This window comes from Hyposmocoma kahamanoa, unplaced genomic scaffold, assembly GCF_003589595.1.
Source record: "Hyposmocoma kahamanoa isolate Upper Pololo Valley unplaced genomic scaffold, ASM358959v1 192, whole genome shotgun sequence".
Classification (NCBI taxonomy): Eukaryota; Metazoa; Arthropoda; class Insecta; order Lepidoptera; family Cosmopterigidae; genus Hyposmocoma; species Hyposmocoma kahamanoa.
The window spans coordinates 2,358,001-2,375,635 of record NW_020653719.1 but is presented as its reverse complement, the minus strand read 5'-3'; the positions used below and the strand labels follow the sequence as shown (position 1 = coordinate 2,375,635).

Here is a 17,635-nt window from a genome sequence, read left to right as displayed (position 1 = left end):
TAATCTTTGTGTGTGGACAAAGCATGTATACGTATAATCCGGGAATACCCAGTGTTGATAGAACCGATGAAATAGCTTTACGAGAGCTTGATATCATTGGAAATAAGTTTGCAAGTTTCTTAAATAAACCATAAATTATACAGTGTAGTAATAATATAGTCACAAATCAAATCAAATAAGCAAAAAATTGCGCAATCTCAAACGGAAAGACATTAGACGACTAATTTTGAAGTACCCTTTTGTACGAAAGTAGACAAACAGGCAGTTTTGCCGTCATCTGCAAACATTTAATGTCACGTTTGTATAGCCCCGAAAAGTCAGAAGCCAATAAAAGTTTTATTGGTAGATGGATCCTCTCGAGGCCTCAAAATTTCGAAGCTAATAAAAGTTTGGTGGATAGATCCCTAATCAAAATTCAAAATTTCGCAGCTAGTTTTTGAAAAGCGCTAATCGTTAAAGATCTTAATATTAACTTCTGTTGTAATTATGCAAACCACATTGACAATTATACTGGCCTTTAAATTTTCATATGGTCAATGTTTTTCTATTATCTTTTTGTTAATTACCCCAAAATGTTAAATGTTAAACACCCTCGCATCCCAGTTGTGTCGAATCCAAATTATGTTGAATATACCTAGATTACAGCCATAATGTAACTTGGGTCGGGTGCTTAGCGCTTCCAACAAATTGCTTTCCTTTGTCATGCGATGCCGCAGCTATTATAAGTATACTGGTTTTAGATAACACAAATTCCATTTACATAAAATTGATTTAGAAGTGTGTTTGTTATGTACGTACCATATACGTATCAAGTAATACAATAAAAAGGTACTGCAATCATTACGATGTAGTGAATGTCAGTTTTGTTGTTTAATTCATACTTAGCCAGTTACGCAAATAACTCGGTATACTGTCAACGTAACGGGCCATCTCCTGTCTATATGTAATGTAGCTTTATAATGATTTTAATTGAGGCACATGAAAGCATAAAACAAGTAAAAAGTTGCATTGATGGTAGACACAAGCGGGGCCACGTTCTATGGGCAAGGGGGGTTGCGCGCGTCTATTGATTTTTCGGCGAGCGGCGACGTGCTACATCGTCGAGCTGATATCTTCGCTAGAGATTACTGGACTTTTTGGGATACGTATCCAACGGAAATAACGGCAAACCTTATTTACAGACTGGAAGGCAAACATGAACTGCTTTCTAATGCGTTGGACATACGCGTCTTTGTCTTGATGAGAAGATATTTCTTAAATAAACGAGCAAACGTAGACGATAGTAATCGGAGGTCAAATATCTGACACGAGCAAGATGAGAAACTTAAATTATGCTCTCTATCGATGCCTATGTCTTACTCCAAACATGTATCGTAAAAGAATTCTCATTCGAGACTTACGTCAGAGCTCAAAAAACTGCTTTGAATGCTTCATTTAAAAATATTTCGACATTATTAATCGTTACTTTTCAATATTTTAAAGCGTCTTAAACACGTATCTAATATGAATACTGAATAGATAATATACAGATCTTGTCCACTTTCGTTCAATAGATCAACGCCATGCGCAATTTTTCGGGAATTACCCTTTGTCAGTCGATTCTCGAGTTGAATTAGATGGGAATTCAGGATTAGAAGCTTCCTTGAGGGGCATTTAGCTAGACATCTTTCCATTTTTACGGAAAAAGCTTGCCTCAACCAAATGTGTTCGTATTTTATGATGCCTTAATTTTGGTTTCAGTAAGGTCACGACTCGAAATCGTAATTGATAGAATATAATATTTACCATAACTCCAGGGAAGTAATACACCTAGAGTGAATAATACTATTGCTATATTTTTGATATTTAACTGGCAATTGCTTTAATGCTAGTGTACTTAGAGAAAAGTCTTGAAATTTTAAGTAAAAATATGTAATATTATTTTTTTTTTTTATGTATACTTTTATTTTTAATTGTTCCAGAATTTCAGAGAGAAATATTGACCATGCTATGCGTATTACTCGAAATTTACGTAAATACACTCTGCCTGTTCCAGTTTCTGGTTATGCCACATGCATATCTTTGACAAATAAGTACAGTGAAGAGCACATCAAGCTTGACACTTTGGACCGTTGTTATTGCGAGCGGCATAGAGTAGAATTTAAATCATAAGTGCCAAGCTTGATGTGCTCTTGACCTGTACATAAGATATTGTCAATCTTTTACAGAAAATCCGCTAAACCTTGTACGCAAATATTGGACAAGCCTAAGATTATAAATTTCGAAAATTCATTGACACAGTCGCAAGGAATATTTATAGTACGACAAAGCAGAATATTGAAAGAGCATATCATTCATTGTCAAAACGAGCAAACCTACCTCTGCAATTTACAGTACAGTAAATTGGTATCATTAGAATTCCAAGGTCGGGTCTGTAGACGGCACGGCATCGCATGTTCGCGTAACCGTTCTATATAATGTCTTGAAATTTCACTTTCCAATTCGTTCATTTACAATTTATTTCTCAATGAAATCACATAGGTACTTTGAAAATCAAGATTTAGTGTCATAATTTCATCTATATTCAGGAATTTCACCTCTGCTACCCTGAGATAATTTGCTAAAGTTGTGACAAATCACAGCCTGGACGAATCTCCGAAATAAAATTTGCGGTTTTGATAAGGTTTGGAAAAACATCGAGAATGACCTACTTTTTTAATCAATTGTGTGATTGTTTCATCTTTCAATCTTTTCAAGTCTCACACGTAGTATTCTAGATTTCTACGTCTTAGATATTGGACGAGCTCCAAGTCATTTTTAATTTACCACGAATATTTAAGCCAACTTTAATTAAAGTTGTGTTTGTTGTTTACTATTGAAGAAACGAGTAGTGTCATCAAACTTTTATCGATTTCCTACATGACCATGAAGGGGCAGCTAGTCTACGCACATCTGTAGACACGCCAACACGCACGCACTTTCAATTCAAACATACACGAGTATGAGTAATAAAATAACAAATGTATATCGAGTTCTTAGGTTTTCGCGATTGTTACACGTTACACATAGGATATGGTTTCATTTCCTATGTGTAACGTGTATCCGTAACGTTGGTTTGTTTGTTTGTTTCGGACCCTTTACAGGTCCCGTGGTCACGGTTGACCGAGGTGGTACAGTTATCAACCAGTTATGTCTAATATTAATGCAAACCACCGTATTTTTGAAAAAAAACAAGTATAAAATGTACTTCGTGCTTTCATCAGGCGATCATGTTCATTTGACTTACTTTTTCTAACGATTGTATCGAGTTATAATTGATACAAAGGTCGAACAAACTAAAAAAAAAAATATTTCTTCAATCCGGCTGAACTTGAACCAGCGACATTTTCGCCTAACGCGGGCTATCGCTCTCCCAACTGAGCTACGGACCTAACCAATTCTGTATATGCTTGCTGCAGATCTTTGTTTTTGGTTTTAATGGCTTTTTTTATCGTAGCACCACCTGTGACAAAATTGAATTCTTTTTCTTCGCTCCCCCTTCACCCTTTATAACAAAAAACTTTAGTTTTAGAAAAGGATGTGTTTTAGTTGGTAGATTCGTATCACAACGTAAGTTTCTGGCATTTTAGTGATCAAAAGTGACATTTGCTTTGTTTAAGATATTGTATGAGACTTGACCTCAGAAGAAATATTAAAATTATTGTTTCAACCCGTCCAGAAATAAATTTTACAGACTATTGGAACGGAAATCAAACCGCTGAACTTGAATTAGGTCAGAGGTTTTGATCAGGACGCTTGCCAGCTGGTCGTGGCTTAACGTTGCCAAGTGTTATCGTCTCAAGTTACCAGTTTTAGTTCATATGTAATATATTACAAAATTAAAATTTCGTATCGAAAACGGATACTTCTTAAAGTTGCTAACAACTCGTATGAGACAATGAAAAATGTTTCAAGTGAAAAAATGTTTCTTTTGCATAATCCCAAAGTTCTAAGGTGGCCTGGAAAAATTGCTACATAGTAATAACGCCGCCTGTTGCACATTAACTGCCTGCGTGGCCTTACAATTTTCACACTGGACGGCCACGTTGAGGTACCGGGTTTGATTCCCGGGCCGGGAGAAATATTTATATGGCCTACTATTGTTTCTCTCGTCAGTTTCGGTGTAATTTGTGATGTTTATTTGTGTGTTCATGGCACCAGCAATATAGGGTTTCCCTAGTGCGGGGTTACGAGCGTGTGTGTTATAAAAAAATAATGAACATTGTGGTTTTTCCCCCATTCCTTTTCACAATATATTTCTTCTCCTTTTGTTCTGTTTAACGCAGTATTCCAGTTTTATTTACACATGGTGATACATGTTACAGAGTAGAAGTACAGTCGAGACTACCGCAAACAGTCGGGGCACTAAAACGAGGTGTAGGGTGGCGCCCCCTTCTTTGTTCTGCGTTCAAGGTCGGCCCACCGCTAGTCCTACGTATTTATAATATTCACTACTTCATTGTTCACCATTTGTCTAAAATTAAAGTTATAATGAAATTAAGAAAATGGACACCCAGTAAAAATAAACTTTTCTCCTACCTACCTAATTATATACTAACCTATTTTGATTTGCAGTCTATGTGTTTGTTGCATCCTGTCTCATTAGTTAAGTCGACTTATGTGTGGATGCTTTAATTGTTTGCCATAAGCTTACTTTTGACACAAAATAGCAACTCCAGGCGGAGCCACCGCCAGTCGAGACTTGACGGTCATGTCAAGAATCTGAATCCATCTTAGCAATCAATCGAGGTCAAGTGACATGGTATTAAGCATGGCATTTTCCAACTTTTTGCACTCATAAAAAGTTTAAAGCTGTACCATACTAAATGAAGACATCACTTAGAGGTCATACGTAGGTCAATATAATTTTTATTTTATAAGCAATTAGCTACCAACTAGCAATCTAATTTCACAACCTATTTCTCGGAAGTTTTTTAATTCCATTTTTAATAGTATTAAAAAATCACATTACCAATTTATGAAAAATTCAATTATTTAGGCGACCTTTGGCATTTTTAAGTATATTTTTCACTTATAACACTAATAGTCTAAATTTGGAGAAATGGCTTTCCATTTGGCAACGCGACGCCCGTGGAGGCGAAATAATCACGTCGTCGTCATTTCACGTTAACCCGAATTAAAGACGAACCAGGTGATCAGTGTTACCCGTATCTGCTGAAAAATATATACATTAATTTCAGAAGAACTCTTACGGCCGGTCGATTTGGTAGTTTCGTGAACGTTTCATTTTATTTACACCATAGGAGATCGCTTGAGCTAGCATAGAAAATGCGAGGTTGGCATTAGAAATTCAAGCTTAGCCAGTAAATAGAGACCAAACATTTCCGAATATTACGCTCAGGTAGAGCACAATGAAAAACGACTGAATGAAAACGACCCGGATCGCCTTTTATGTAAACTTTCCCAATGCAAACTGAAATGAAAAATTTTCTTGAAACATGAAATGTTTCTTGAGCATGTCAAAGTACAAGGTGTGATAAAAAAATACGCGGATTTTTTTGATTTCTCGGGCTGTGTACCTCTCTACCAATCGGCAAATTATTTTTTTTCTGTGCATTGGTGCACATGTTTCTAACGTATATTGACAAAAGTAAGCATTATTAACTGTAATCGACAATTTTTTTATTTGTAACAAACAAATGGAGTTAAGAATTTGCCAAAAATTGTGCGCTAGGACGACTAAGAATTAAGTGGTGCATTGGAAATGTTAAACATTGCTTTTGTGGACTGTTCATTGAATGAAATAAGTAATTAATAGGTATTTACAAGTGGTACAAACGTTTTAAAGATGGTGGTTAAGACACTGAAGAAGATGAGCGCCCTGGCAGTTCCAGCACATCGACAACCGACGACCTTGGAATATTTGTTGTCCATATTTTATTGCCTGATGCCAAACAATTTTTACAGATGTTTGGGTATGAAACGGGTGGCAGCAAAATTTGTCACAACTTTTTTCCGCATCAACTGCTTGTTCTTTAATTTTTGACCAAAAATGACACCGCAATGACGCCTCAACGACTGTATTGACGAGACATGGCTCCATGTGATTCTTCATATTTCCGAAACTGAAAAAAACCAACCATAAAAGGACAACGTTTTGGCAATATTGTGGAGATAAAGACAGAATCGCCGAAGGAACTAAACACCATACCGAAAATGGCGTTCCAGAAATGCTTCGGAGATTGGAAAAAGCGCTGATACAAATGTAGTATACTTAAGGGAGACTTTGAAGTTTGTAATAATGAAATTCACACTTCGTGTAGTAGAAATGTGTATTACTTTTTGTAAGTTTCTTCTCACTTCTCGTTCCCTTAAAGTTGTCATAGTATTATTCGTGTAGGCGGACTAAAGTATAAAAAGCTGAAATAGTTGTACATTTAATGCAAGACCTGGAAAATCGTATATTGATGAAATACCTTCCACTCATTTGTGTTTTATATACGGATATGAATTTCAAATAGTAATTATAATTTTAAGAAAAACGACCTCTAAAGTTTGTATTAACTCAAACTCAAAATAATCTTTATTTCATAGGTAAGCATTATTACATTTGAAATCGTCACAATGGTTAAACTCTACCGCTCATTCGTAAGGCAGATTCCCCTGAGAAGAATGAGCAAGAAACTCTAGGGGTTGCTCTTTGTAAATAGCATTTACAATATTTTTTTATTTTTATTTGAAACATCAGAGATCGAGACTACCTCCATGAGCTAAACGGGTTACTACCACGGATTTTTGTCATCCAAGTACGCAGAAGTTGTATAATAACCTTTAGTATAAAGTTTTTGTTTCACTATAGTTTTAAACCTCGTGAAAGGCAAATTTTGTATATCAACCGGAATCTTGTTATAGAAGCGTATACATTGCCCCTTAAATGATTTTTTGACTTTGTGAAGACGACTATCAAGAAAAGCTAGTTTATTTCTATTCCTCGTATTAATGTTATGTCTGTCACTATTATTATCTATTTGCTATATAGTTTTACTGAAATCTGTTTACGGAAAGTGGATGAAATCAAATAAACCGGAATCATGCAATAATTTGTCACCCTAGAAGTGAAACATTTACTTCAAATTTGAATGAGACTACTATTGAGATAGGTACCTCCTTTTCAACAAAGCAAGAATCATCGAATTCAGTTCACAAATGTCGGAGTAATACCTCCATTTTTTGAAGTTCATTATTTTAATACTCTTTGATTTCCTAGGAATCAAAGTGAAAAGCAGATTTTTAACTATTTTTATCTAGTAGTGGCCTCGTGTTCTACAATAACACGCTATCCCATATTTGGATGTCCTATCCTTCCATTGTAACGGAGGCACTTGTGAAATCGTAAGTTTAACCGCGGCTTTTATGATTTCTCGGGCCGTAAACTGCACAATGAAATGGTCTAGCCACCATATAAACTCCGTTGAAGTTTCGTGAATGGGCTCACGAGATGCAGCAAATTCAGGTTGATAAACCTTAAAGCCCATTAACAAATCATGCTTTTACAAAATTTACTAAGGTTCGTAAACCTGTTTGAGATTTTTGCCTTAGTACCTACTATGCTACTTTCGGTAATTATCATTCGGTTTCAAAAACTGATATGGTCTTGTTTTCGTCAGTTTTTACGAAGGAGTTTTAACGGCGCGCAATGAATCAGAATAAAGCGTCGCTCTGATCCTAAAGTAAGTAACTAAAGCACTTGTGTTATGGAAATCGGAAACAACGACAACACTACAAACACCCAAATCCGAGACAAAACAGAAAAAGATTTTTCTATATTGACGTCGGAGATCGAACCCGGGACCTCAGAAATGGCGACATCGTGAAAACCGGTGTGCAAGCCACTTTGCCACCGCGGTTGTCAATTGTGTTAGGTGCTACTTGTTTTTTTTTTTCAGATTATTTTGAGTTGTTGTCGTCATAACAAAGAAAGCTGATTCTTTGTTATGACGACAAAAGCTCTGCGCTCAGCCCGAGCGACGAACTTTGGTAATTAATAGAGCCTGTGTTAAATTACTTTCAGAACTTATTCGACAATTTCTCATTTTCGACTGCAACTTGTAAGGCACGGTACTAAAGTTTAATTAATTTAGGGATGCGTAACACATGTAGACTTGTACACTTGGCGTGTAAGGATACCTCAATACTGCTGTTATTCCGTAGATAGGCACCGTTACTTAAGCCACAGCTAGCCGACTAGTTAATTGCAAATGTAAGGTCGTATCAAGGTCGTATGTGGAATCCCTTTGTCTTTGGCAAAAAACTCCCAGACTGTATGATGTCATCTGTTTTGAGTTTTGGACTTGTTTTCATAGTGCGTTTTATTTTGTCCTAGTTTCGTGTCTAAGACGGACAAATTAAAACTCGTTTCCTTGTTAGCGATTCTTGGAAATTGTTGAGATTAGAGAGACGAGTTTTCTGTTCTTGTATCCCCATCAACCATTATCAGGACATGATGCCAGACAACCTCACCAATTAATCAGGTTTGAAACGGGAATTCTCTGTACTATGGAATACTACCCAAGACTCATTGAGGAAAGTTAGTTTCCCAAATTGGTTCTACCGGAGATCGAATCCCGGACCTCCTCGTCTGCGTCCACAGAGCAAACCGTTGAGCCACTGAAGTCTTAATTCTATTTGGCGTGTGTTAAGGTTTGACTATTATTGCTATGTAGTTGATGACAAGTTTATACTTTTGTTGCTTATTCTTTTGTACACGACGGTTTTATAGGTGTACCAGAATCTCATGGCATTAAATATTAGAAAAATCAAACGACTTTCACTTGACCAAGTTAACTTGTCACATGTCAATTCAAAATATTACTTGTGTGAAATGGCTGTCTGCTAAGCTTTTTTCACTTGAAAATAACGATTTTGTAGCAATAATTGCTGAGAATCCGCTTCAATCTCAAGCAAAAATCATTGTTCAAATCACGTTTGTTGCAAAATGAGCGACGAATTAGGTGCATCTATCTAAGTCACAAATCACGATTTAGAAGCGGGCCTCAAATCCTGCCGATTTAATACGAGGAAATGAACTTGATCTTTGAAATTTTTATAAAGCCAAATCAAAGTGTGAGTTATGTACTTTTTGTTGGTACTGGTGCTGGTCGGCAAGATTACAGTGTGTAGACAATAATATAATTGTTAAAAAAAGATAAATGGCGTAAATACGAGATCCTTCAAACTGCAAAGGTAAATAGATCTATCACCTACGATGTGAGTGATATATTTTTATTAAATTTTAAAATGTTTTACTCACACAAATTCATACAGATCTTAAAACGTCCTATCCTCGTACAGGATAGATCAATTCTGGTCAATTAAAATTTTGTGAAGTATCTAGTACATTTTTTTTACTAAATTAATGTTGCCCACTACAAATGTAAATTTGTCTAAGTGCCATCAGATTCTGGTACACCCATCTTCCCCAGTAATGTCCAAGAGGACCTTGTCCTTCGCTGAACACCATCCGAACAGCTGATTTGTCAATCTCAAGACACTTCAGTTCTGTCGCGTACCTTGCAGGCAACCCGAATTACACACTACAGAAATGGCGCACTTAATTTTTTGTTCGAAAATCGTAACTTTGATGTAATTCTTAGGGTATAGGGCATTGACTTACAATTATATGGACGTCGGGTCCGCGCTAAAAAGTGTCCGCACTTGTAAGGCGCTAAAATCGTATACAGAGCGCGACACTCCGCTTTAGTCTTCATTTGTTCTACTGACAGCGCGATACTGCGATGACATTACAATTTAAATTTCGAATAGGTTGACTTGGGACATTTTTTTCGTGGTTTTTGTATTAGACCCGTCGTCCATTTATTTGTAAGTCAATGGTATAGGGCTATAGGATCCGAATAAAAATTCAGCGTTGACCGAAACTAAAAAATAAACATTTTTAAAAACATCGCAACTGTTTACCAACACGCGCATTTTACTCTTTCGTCCGAAATTTTAATTCCACGGAAGGGAATGATTAATTAATACCCCGTAAGTAAAACTTTAACGACTCCTCTTAAAAATTTGATTGACAGCACGAATATGTTTTTTTTTTTCGATTTGATTGACGATCTCCGTGGTCGAGTGGCTTGCACACGGTTTTCATGGTGTCGCCATCTCTGAGGTCCCGGGTTCGATCCCCGGCCGGGTCAATGTATGTCTCGGGTGGCTGGGTGCTTGTGGTACCGGCGTTGTTTCCGGTTTCCGTAAGTGCTTTAGTTACTTGGGTCCATCAGGATGGCTGAACCAAACGAGATATACAAATCAAACTGTGCTCATTATTTACTACCTATTTTCTACTATTTAGTACTTTTATTGACATATTTTGTACCTTTGCGCTAACGGAAATACTAAAGAAATAAAATGGCCAGCCATTCTGACGTCAGGTTGGCTGGACCACTATACGTTTTTCATGGTTCTAGCAGTGTATGTATAATTTACTTTTTTTAATATAACTATTTACTACCAAATCTCTAATTTCAACCTAAACTTTTTTTTTTCACTATTTTAGGAAGCTTCTATATAAAGTTATTTTTTAAAAAAGATAAAACGCCTTTGCAAAGGTATCTTCTAAAAAAAACAGTTTATCTTCTCCGTGTAATTGCTTTATAAATAACTGATTATATATATATATATGTAATAATTCGTTCGCATTCCTTAATACCTACAAATGGAATTGACATTAAAATTTGTAATAGTGAATTCAACAAGTAATAAAATTAATATATTAATTGTTATAGAATATTGCTTGCAAAGATAATCCAGAAACCATTGTTGGCATATTCTAAGCGCCTGCAAAGGTATTGTTAGCAATTACACGGAGAAGATAAACTGTCTTTTTAGAAGATACCTTTTGCAAAGGCGTTTTATTATTTTTTTAAATAACTTTTTATAGAAGCTTCCTAAAATAGTACAAAAAGTATGTTTAGGTAGAAATTAGGTAGTAAATAGTTACATAAAAAAAAGTAAATTATATACTCCGCCCTCGTAACGAAAAAAGGCACAACTATGCGTACTTTATACACCAATTATGTCTTTTTTCGTTCTGAGGGCATTACAGCTAGAACCACGAGAAACGTGGTCCAGCCAACCTGACGTCAGAATCGCTGGCCACTTGAATTCTTTAATATTTCCGTTAGCGCAAAGGTAAAAAATATGTCAATAAAGGTACTAAATAGTAGAAAATAGGTAGTAAATAATGAGCACAGTTTGATTTGTATATCTCGTTTGGATATCTCGTTTGGCCAGCCATCCTAACGGACACGCTTACTTTGGGATCAGAGCAACGTATGTGATGTTGTCAAATATTTAATTCAGATTCATTGCGCCTGGAAAGTTCCTTCATCTCAAATCACGAAAACATGACAATATATATTTTTTAAACCCTTGAATAATTACTCAAAGTGGAATAGCACTCAGGCTAAAATCTCAAACAGATAATAAACCTTAAGTAAATTTTGTCAAAATGAAGTAATTATTTCAAAATGAAATCATAGTTTCACCTTAAGAAACTACCTTTTTATAATTAATAACCCAAGATATGACAATGAGACACTGATTTTTGTTGCAGGATGCCTACAGCAGTGCCACCCACGGAGAATGGCGCACCGCGCAGCGAGCTCGAACAGCTCCAAATGCGAGCTGGACAGGTCACCGATGAAGTAAGCATTTCTCTTTTTATATAAGTTACTCTAAAGCCCGGTACAAACGGCAGATGGCGGGGGAGACCACACTAATATCCCTTACGATACTGCAAGCATCCGCCGGTGTACCGCAGAGTCCCCTTAAATGCCGCTGCATCCGCTGACATGCCATCGGTCGCTCGGATTTGATTCCGTTCCATTAGCTAATACGGAATCGAAAAATCCGTCACTTACCAGCGGGGGCAACTTCCGTCACGGTATCCTCTAACATGTTCACCAACAGGGGTACTGGTGAAATTACAGGCACTTGGGACTTGTCAACTTGTCTCAGGGTGACCGGCGCAGCGGTACTGCCCCTCGGATCTTTGCGATTGAAAACTGATTGGCACTGCAATTGTTATAGCGTGTCGCTTACCACCAAGCGCACCACTTGCTCGTCCCGTTGCTTGATATCATAATTGATGAGAGAAAATTTATAAATTCTATTTCCTGAGCGTTCCTGTCCGCCGGCTTCCTTTGACCCTAACACGAAAGATAAGGACCTGTAAATAGATCGAAACATTGCTTTGTTTGAATAAACAAGCATACGAAATTTCGAATTCGGAAAAAATTGTTTTATTTCCAATGCGATTGCAAAATCGCGAAAAACCTAAGAATTTGGTATGAAAGACTAAAACTGTTGAAATAAATTGGACTTGGTACACTGGTTAGAGTAATTCTTGTGCGTATGCAGTGGGTTCCATCGCTCTTCATTTACCGCAAACCAGTGGATCTACTCTCGTTCGACATTCGAGTCGAGTATTACTTATTTGACAGTAATGTTAAAGACGGAGAACGGGAATATCCAATATCTGCACAGTGTTCCGGAGGGGTAACGAGAGCTATTCTATAAATCTTATATCGCACGGCTGTGAAGGAATTTAAAATATTTGAGGAGCAGAATTTATGTTCATAAATATAATAAAGACGGAAACGAACAAAAAAACCTTTTATTTTGAATATTAATTCTAACTGAAGACATGGAAACGATAATCTATAAAACCTTGAACATAATTATGTTTGACTATCCTCTGTAATCCGTATACTTAAAGTAAACAGCGTCCCTATGTTAAGGGACTTGCGAGGGTTTTGTTAGCTCTATTTATCGAGTATTAGAAGGCAAATAATTGTTAAACAAACTTCATTAGTATTGACGTAAGGGTTGTAGTTATTTTAGCTGTTGTAACTTTACGTAACTAATTTTTGTTTTTGTCTGTTGACGTAACAATTAATATAATAGTGACACAGCCACCGAAACAGTGAATTTATTGCGAACCAAATTTCCCGATCGCATAATTTCACGAAATTCAGCCGTTAAGTGGCCAGCTCGAGCATGTGATTTAACACCGCTGGATTACTTTTTATGTTAAAGACATAGTCTATACGGAGCCAATCGAATTGATTGTAGCCTTAAAACTCAAAAATCGTGAAGTGATTAACCAAATGGACCCACCATTTTGTCAAAAAGGTATTAAAAACTGATAAAAGAATCGACATCTGTAATTGTGGTCGTGGTGGACATTTATCAGATATATTTTTTCGTTCATAATTGCCAAACCTTACTTTATTTCATACAATAAAAAATTGAATCATTGTCATCTAAATTTATTGTTTTATTTTGCTTTACAAAACAAAGTTCCTATTGAAAAACCCTAGAAATTTATATATATAAGTTTGGCTTTTAAAAAAATCGGTAAAAGCAAACTGGAATAATGCGTAATAGAAGTTTTCTCTCTAACATGTAATAATAGGCCTGTACCAAATTTCATCAATATTGGTTCAGCGGTTTATCCGTGAAAATGTAACAGTGTTAATTTCGCATTTACAATTTTATTTTGGATTTGAACTGATGAACTGATTTATTTTACATTTCAGTCCCTGGAGTCCACCCGGCGTATGATGCAACTATGCGAGGAGGTGAGATCGAATTATCATTCTGATGACGCTAGTCATGTTAAGATCTAATTATAAGAATCGTTAACTACCATCATATTACCTCTACACCGACGCACTCACAAACATGATTCATTATGAAATCATATCTTGATTTAAGATTTTCCGTAAGATCGAATTCGGTGTATATATCTAAAGGCATATTATGGTAGTTCTTAATTTTAAATATATAATTAAATATGTCTAATTGTACTTACTGGGAGTGACATAAAAATAATGTCGAGAATACCTCCTAAATTCTTTTATAAAGAATATTCAATTTGATCATGATAATATCCCCATGTATTTAATTTTTATTACCAACTTCTTATTGTATGGTTTCATAAGAATTTCAAAGGACCCTGTCTGTCCCTTTTCAAAACGATTTTGGCATATCGATTAATATGTTAATTCGGTTTTGGACCCAAATGTGTGTTAATAAAATTTCATTTTGCAAGCGTTCGAGAATTGGAGTCTCCATATAAATGCTAACTTAGAATTTAGACTATAGAACTGTGCGGATTCGTTCGTAGACGCGTTTCAGTTGTTGGAATTTATGTTCCCCATAGTTTGTTTATGTTTAGTTTTGTTGGTTATATGATTATTTGTGATCATCTGTGAGAGAGGTGTTCTCGATGCGAGGGAGTGAGGGGTGTAGCGGAAGTGTCTTGGATAGCCCCGAGCTCGGTTTGGTCTCCGACGCCCGTCTCCCGTTACCCTTAGGGCGCAGCCTTCGCTATCCCTGGCTGTTGTGTATCGATGTCGCTACATTTTATTTTGTTTCTCCTATCAATGTCTATGTATGTATATTCGTAGCCGTCTGTTGAATCCTTATTTTTTATTTTATTTACATCCTTCTGCAGATTTATGTGATATATTTTGTTATAATCATATATATATATATATATGTGTTGCATGATCCGTGCCTTACTGTGTCCGACAGTGTTAGAGACCTCTATAGCCCTTTGTGTTGTTTGTAGTAATTGTATATTTTGAGTGAATAATGATAATCTACTGGTCGAATCGGAACATGGTGCCGACGGTTAATCAGGTTATCTTACAAAAAACTTTGTGTGACAAGTTTTTTATGAAGTTTGTGTATGAAGTTGAACCGAAAAATAATGTTTGTCTCAAAAATTAACCGTCGGCTCCTCAACAAATCAGCTCTGATGCGCTGTTTTTGGTTTCAAAGCATGAACCCCACTGTTAAATTAGAACGTCTCCAGGCCCACAATAGCGATGAATACTTCTCTAACGTTAGTGTTTCCTTTAGCATTGACGATCCAATATGCGCTTTTCCGTCCAATTGATAGTCTTATCCATTGTGCTTGGGCTTGCTTGAAATAAACCCTTGTACGACTTGGAAGCCAACTCTTCTCTCAACTAATGTCTGCCTACAAGGCTGCCTTCCTTTAATGCACTCTTTCGTTTTAAATCTTCCTTTCCGCTGTTTAGTCCTCTCTTGTCTCCAATTTAATCTCATGTTCAATTTTGTTGTGCCCTATCAATTCCTTTATTTATAACTTTCGCTGAGACCCTGACACCAAACTATACTTATGTCTTGGATCTAATATGGTCAGTGTATATCCGTTATATTTTTTCTGTTTTATTTAACTTTGTCTGTATCTATGTAGGTCTCTGTGTAGTGGCTGCTCTCTGTTGTTGACTGTAATCTATTATGTTGTATGATTTCATGCCTTCTCGAACATTCACAATACTGTCAATATGTGGGCGTGAACACACCCCGTACCTGCCACTGAACTCCAACAAATATATCGAGCTACACCTTATCTAAACTCTCACGACAAATACAGACCAATTTATTATCTGTATTTACATAATTTATGTTAAGTTTTATTTTAATTTTATATTTTCGTCGACATTCTTTTAGTTTAATTTCATATAGTTTTGATTTTTACAACAATTATTGTGATCGAGATGTGTTTTATACATAAATTTTTACAAACAACGAATTCCACGTCAGTCTTATCTTTCGCAAGTGATGTAACCATGACTTCACCAAATATTCCAATTGGACACGCACTACAGACTCCGTACATTCCAAACACAGATCTACTCACAAGAGGACAATTCATTGAAGTAATTTATTTTTATTATAAAACTAGAAATGCGTTCAAACGAAATGTCCTCTCGTGTGACACTGTAAATAACCAATGTATACGATTGACATGTACCTACTCTGAATACGTCATGCACTCAAAGAGTCGCGTGCTGGCGACAGCGGCGCGGCGAGCGGCTTTCGTGCTCGCCCGTCGCATTCGCCGGCAACGGACACCTTCCACTACTCCACTGTATCTCTCACAACTAACATGCTCTCTGACTTTTTGTTTCTGCGGCTGGTGTAGAGCAAGGAGGCCGGCATTCGTACTCTGGTCGCTCTAGACGACCAGGGAGGTGAGTGATATGCAAGATTTGCAACACTACGTTATTTACAATTTTATATATTTCACCTTTTCATTAACTTGTTAGAGCATAGGGTTTTCAGCGGACCTGAAGACGGGTCTGTCGACGTAGAAGACACTAGGGGGTATAGCGTCGATTATGTACTTAAATTTCTTCACTGCTGCTGGATCAATGCAAAGGTGCGGGCGTCCTCTAAGACTCTCGACATATTTTCAACTCCACACACCGAGATCACGGAAAACCCACATCTTTGTAAATCTATTCTGTACTTTATGTAGCTAATATACACCACTTTGCACAACTCGACAGCGAGCGATATAGCCGACGGCATCAAGCAAGTCGGACGATTCATACAAACGATTATATCGAGTGCACCGTACTACGTATACTTATACATTTTGCATTTCAGATGTCTGTACTCGACTCTAAAATTTAACATCTTTACTTAATCACATATAAACGAAATGAAATAAATTTACTCGGATCGAAGTAAATTCGAAACGCTTCTCCTCAACGCACGACTCCTAACATCACACAGAAAAATCATAAATCATATGAAACTGAGCACAGATGAAACTGAATCTGGTTTACTTGCAAGCTTCACTGCATGCATGTCGTTGTTGACCGAGTAGTGTGTGTTAGCGGCGAGCGGCTCGGGCGGCGCCGGCGCCGAGCCCAGCCAGCATGAGGCGGCGGCGCCGGCGCCGGCCGCCGCTCGTTCGCACGCCACCGCGTTGCACGCAGCCTATAGGGCCCCGTGCCCGCCGCACGCACGCGCACGCACGTCAGCCCGCGCACCGCACGCGACGCCCGCGCACCCTCGCCGGTGCGCCCCCACCCACACCCCGATACTCCCTACGATATATTGTTTTGATTTGTATTTTATGTATAGAGCGAGGACGCCGGGGGGCAAGCGCTTCATATGTTGAGTCACCAGGGCGGTAAGAGTTAAACTGACACGTGGGTAGTCGAGCCGTGAGAACGTCTGTGTTGAATGTGCAGTTGATTAATCGATTGATCTCTTTGTTTTTCTTTGACGTTTCTCTTGATAAAGACCTATCTGAGATCGATGTTGCGTGTGTTTCTATGTTCGATGGGGATGACTTGAAAACATAGTGTAAATAGCGCCCGATGGCCGTTCGTTGCTGATTGTCGCAAAAGACTATCACTCTATCTTTTGCTGAAGATTTAATTTGTATGAGCTGCGCAACTGTTTAGTTCTTCCGTTGATATTATTGATCGGAACGCTTTTTATAGGTGTATTTATTTATCTTTCCCAATCTACTGTTCTCTTCTCTAATGACATTGCGGTATTGAAATGAATGCGCGTTTACCGAGTGTATTTGTTGGACGTATAGAGTATACGCCTCATCTCCATGGCTAGCGCGTTTAAATGTTAGACGTAGGTCTGTCACTGTTAGCTCGAGCGTTGTGTCTGCGAGGTCTCGCCCCTCGCCACACATATTAGTTTGTTCATTTCTATCTTCGTCTACATCAATATTTTGCTACATCACTTTTCATTTAGGAATGGCTTTGTGGTACGCTCATTTGCTAAATTGTTTTTA

General features: G+C 37.3%; 1 protein-coding gene across 3 annotated transcripts in view; it reads left to right on the top strand.

Moving 5' to 3' along the window:
• The window catches only part of LOC113226716 (synaptosomal-associated protein 25-like), a 37,852-nt gene that overhangs the window by 4,044 nt on the left and 16,173 nt on the right, over nt 1–17,635 (top strand). Inside the window, exons 2-4 of one of the 3 annotated variants that reach the window (XM_026459444.1) lie at nt 11,603–11,693; nt 13,590–13,631; nt 16,013–16,061. In XM_026459444.1, coding sequence (XP_026315229.1) covers nt 11,604–11,693; nt 13,590–13,631; nt 16,013–16,061 — 181 coding nt within the window. In that variant the 5' untranslated portion in view covers nt 11,603. Of the gene's footprint in view, nt 1–11,602; nt 11,694–13,589; nt 13,632–16,012; nt 16,062–17,635 lie in introns of those variants that run through there. The other 2 variants (XM_026459445.1, XM_026459443.1) reach the window with 2 other exon arrangements.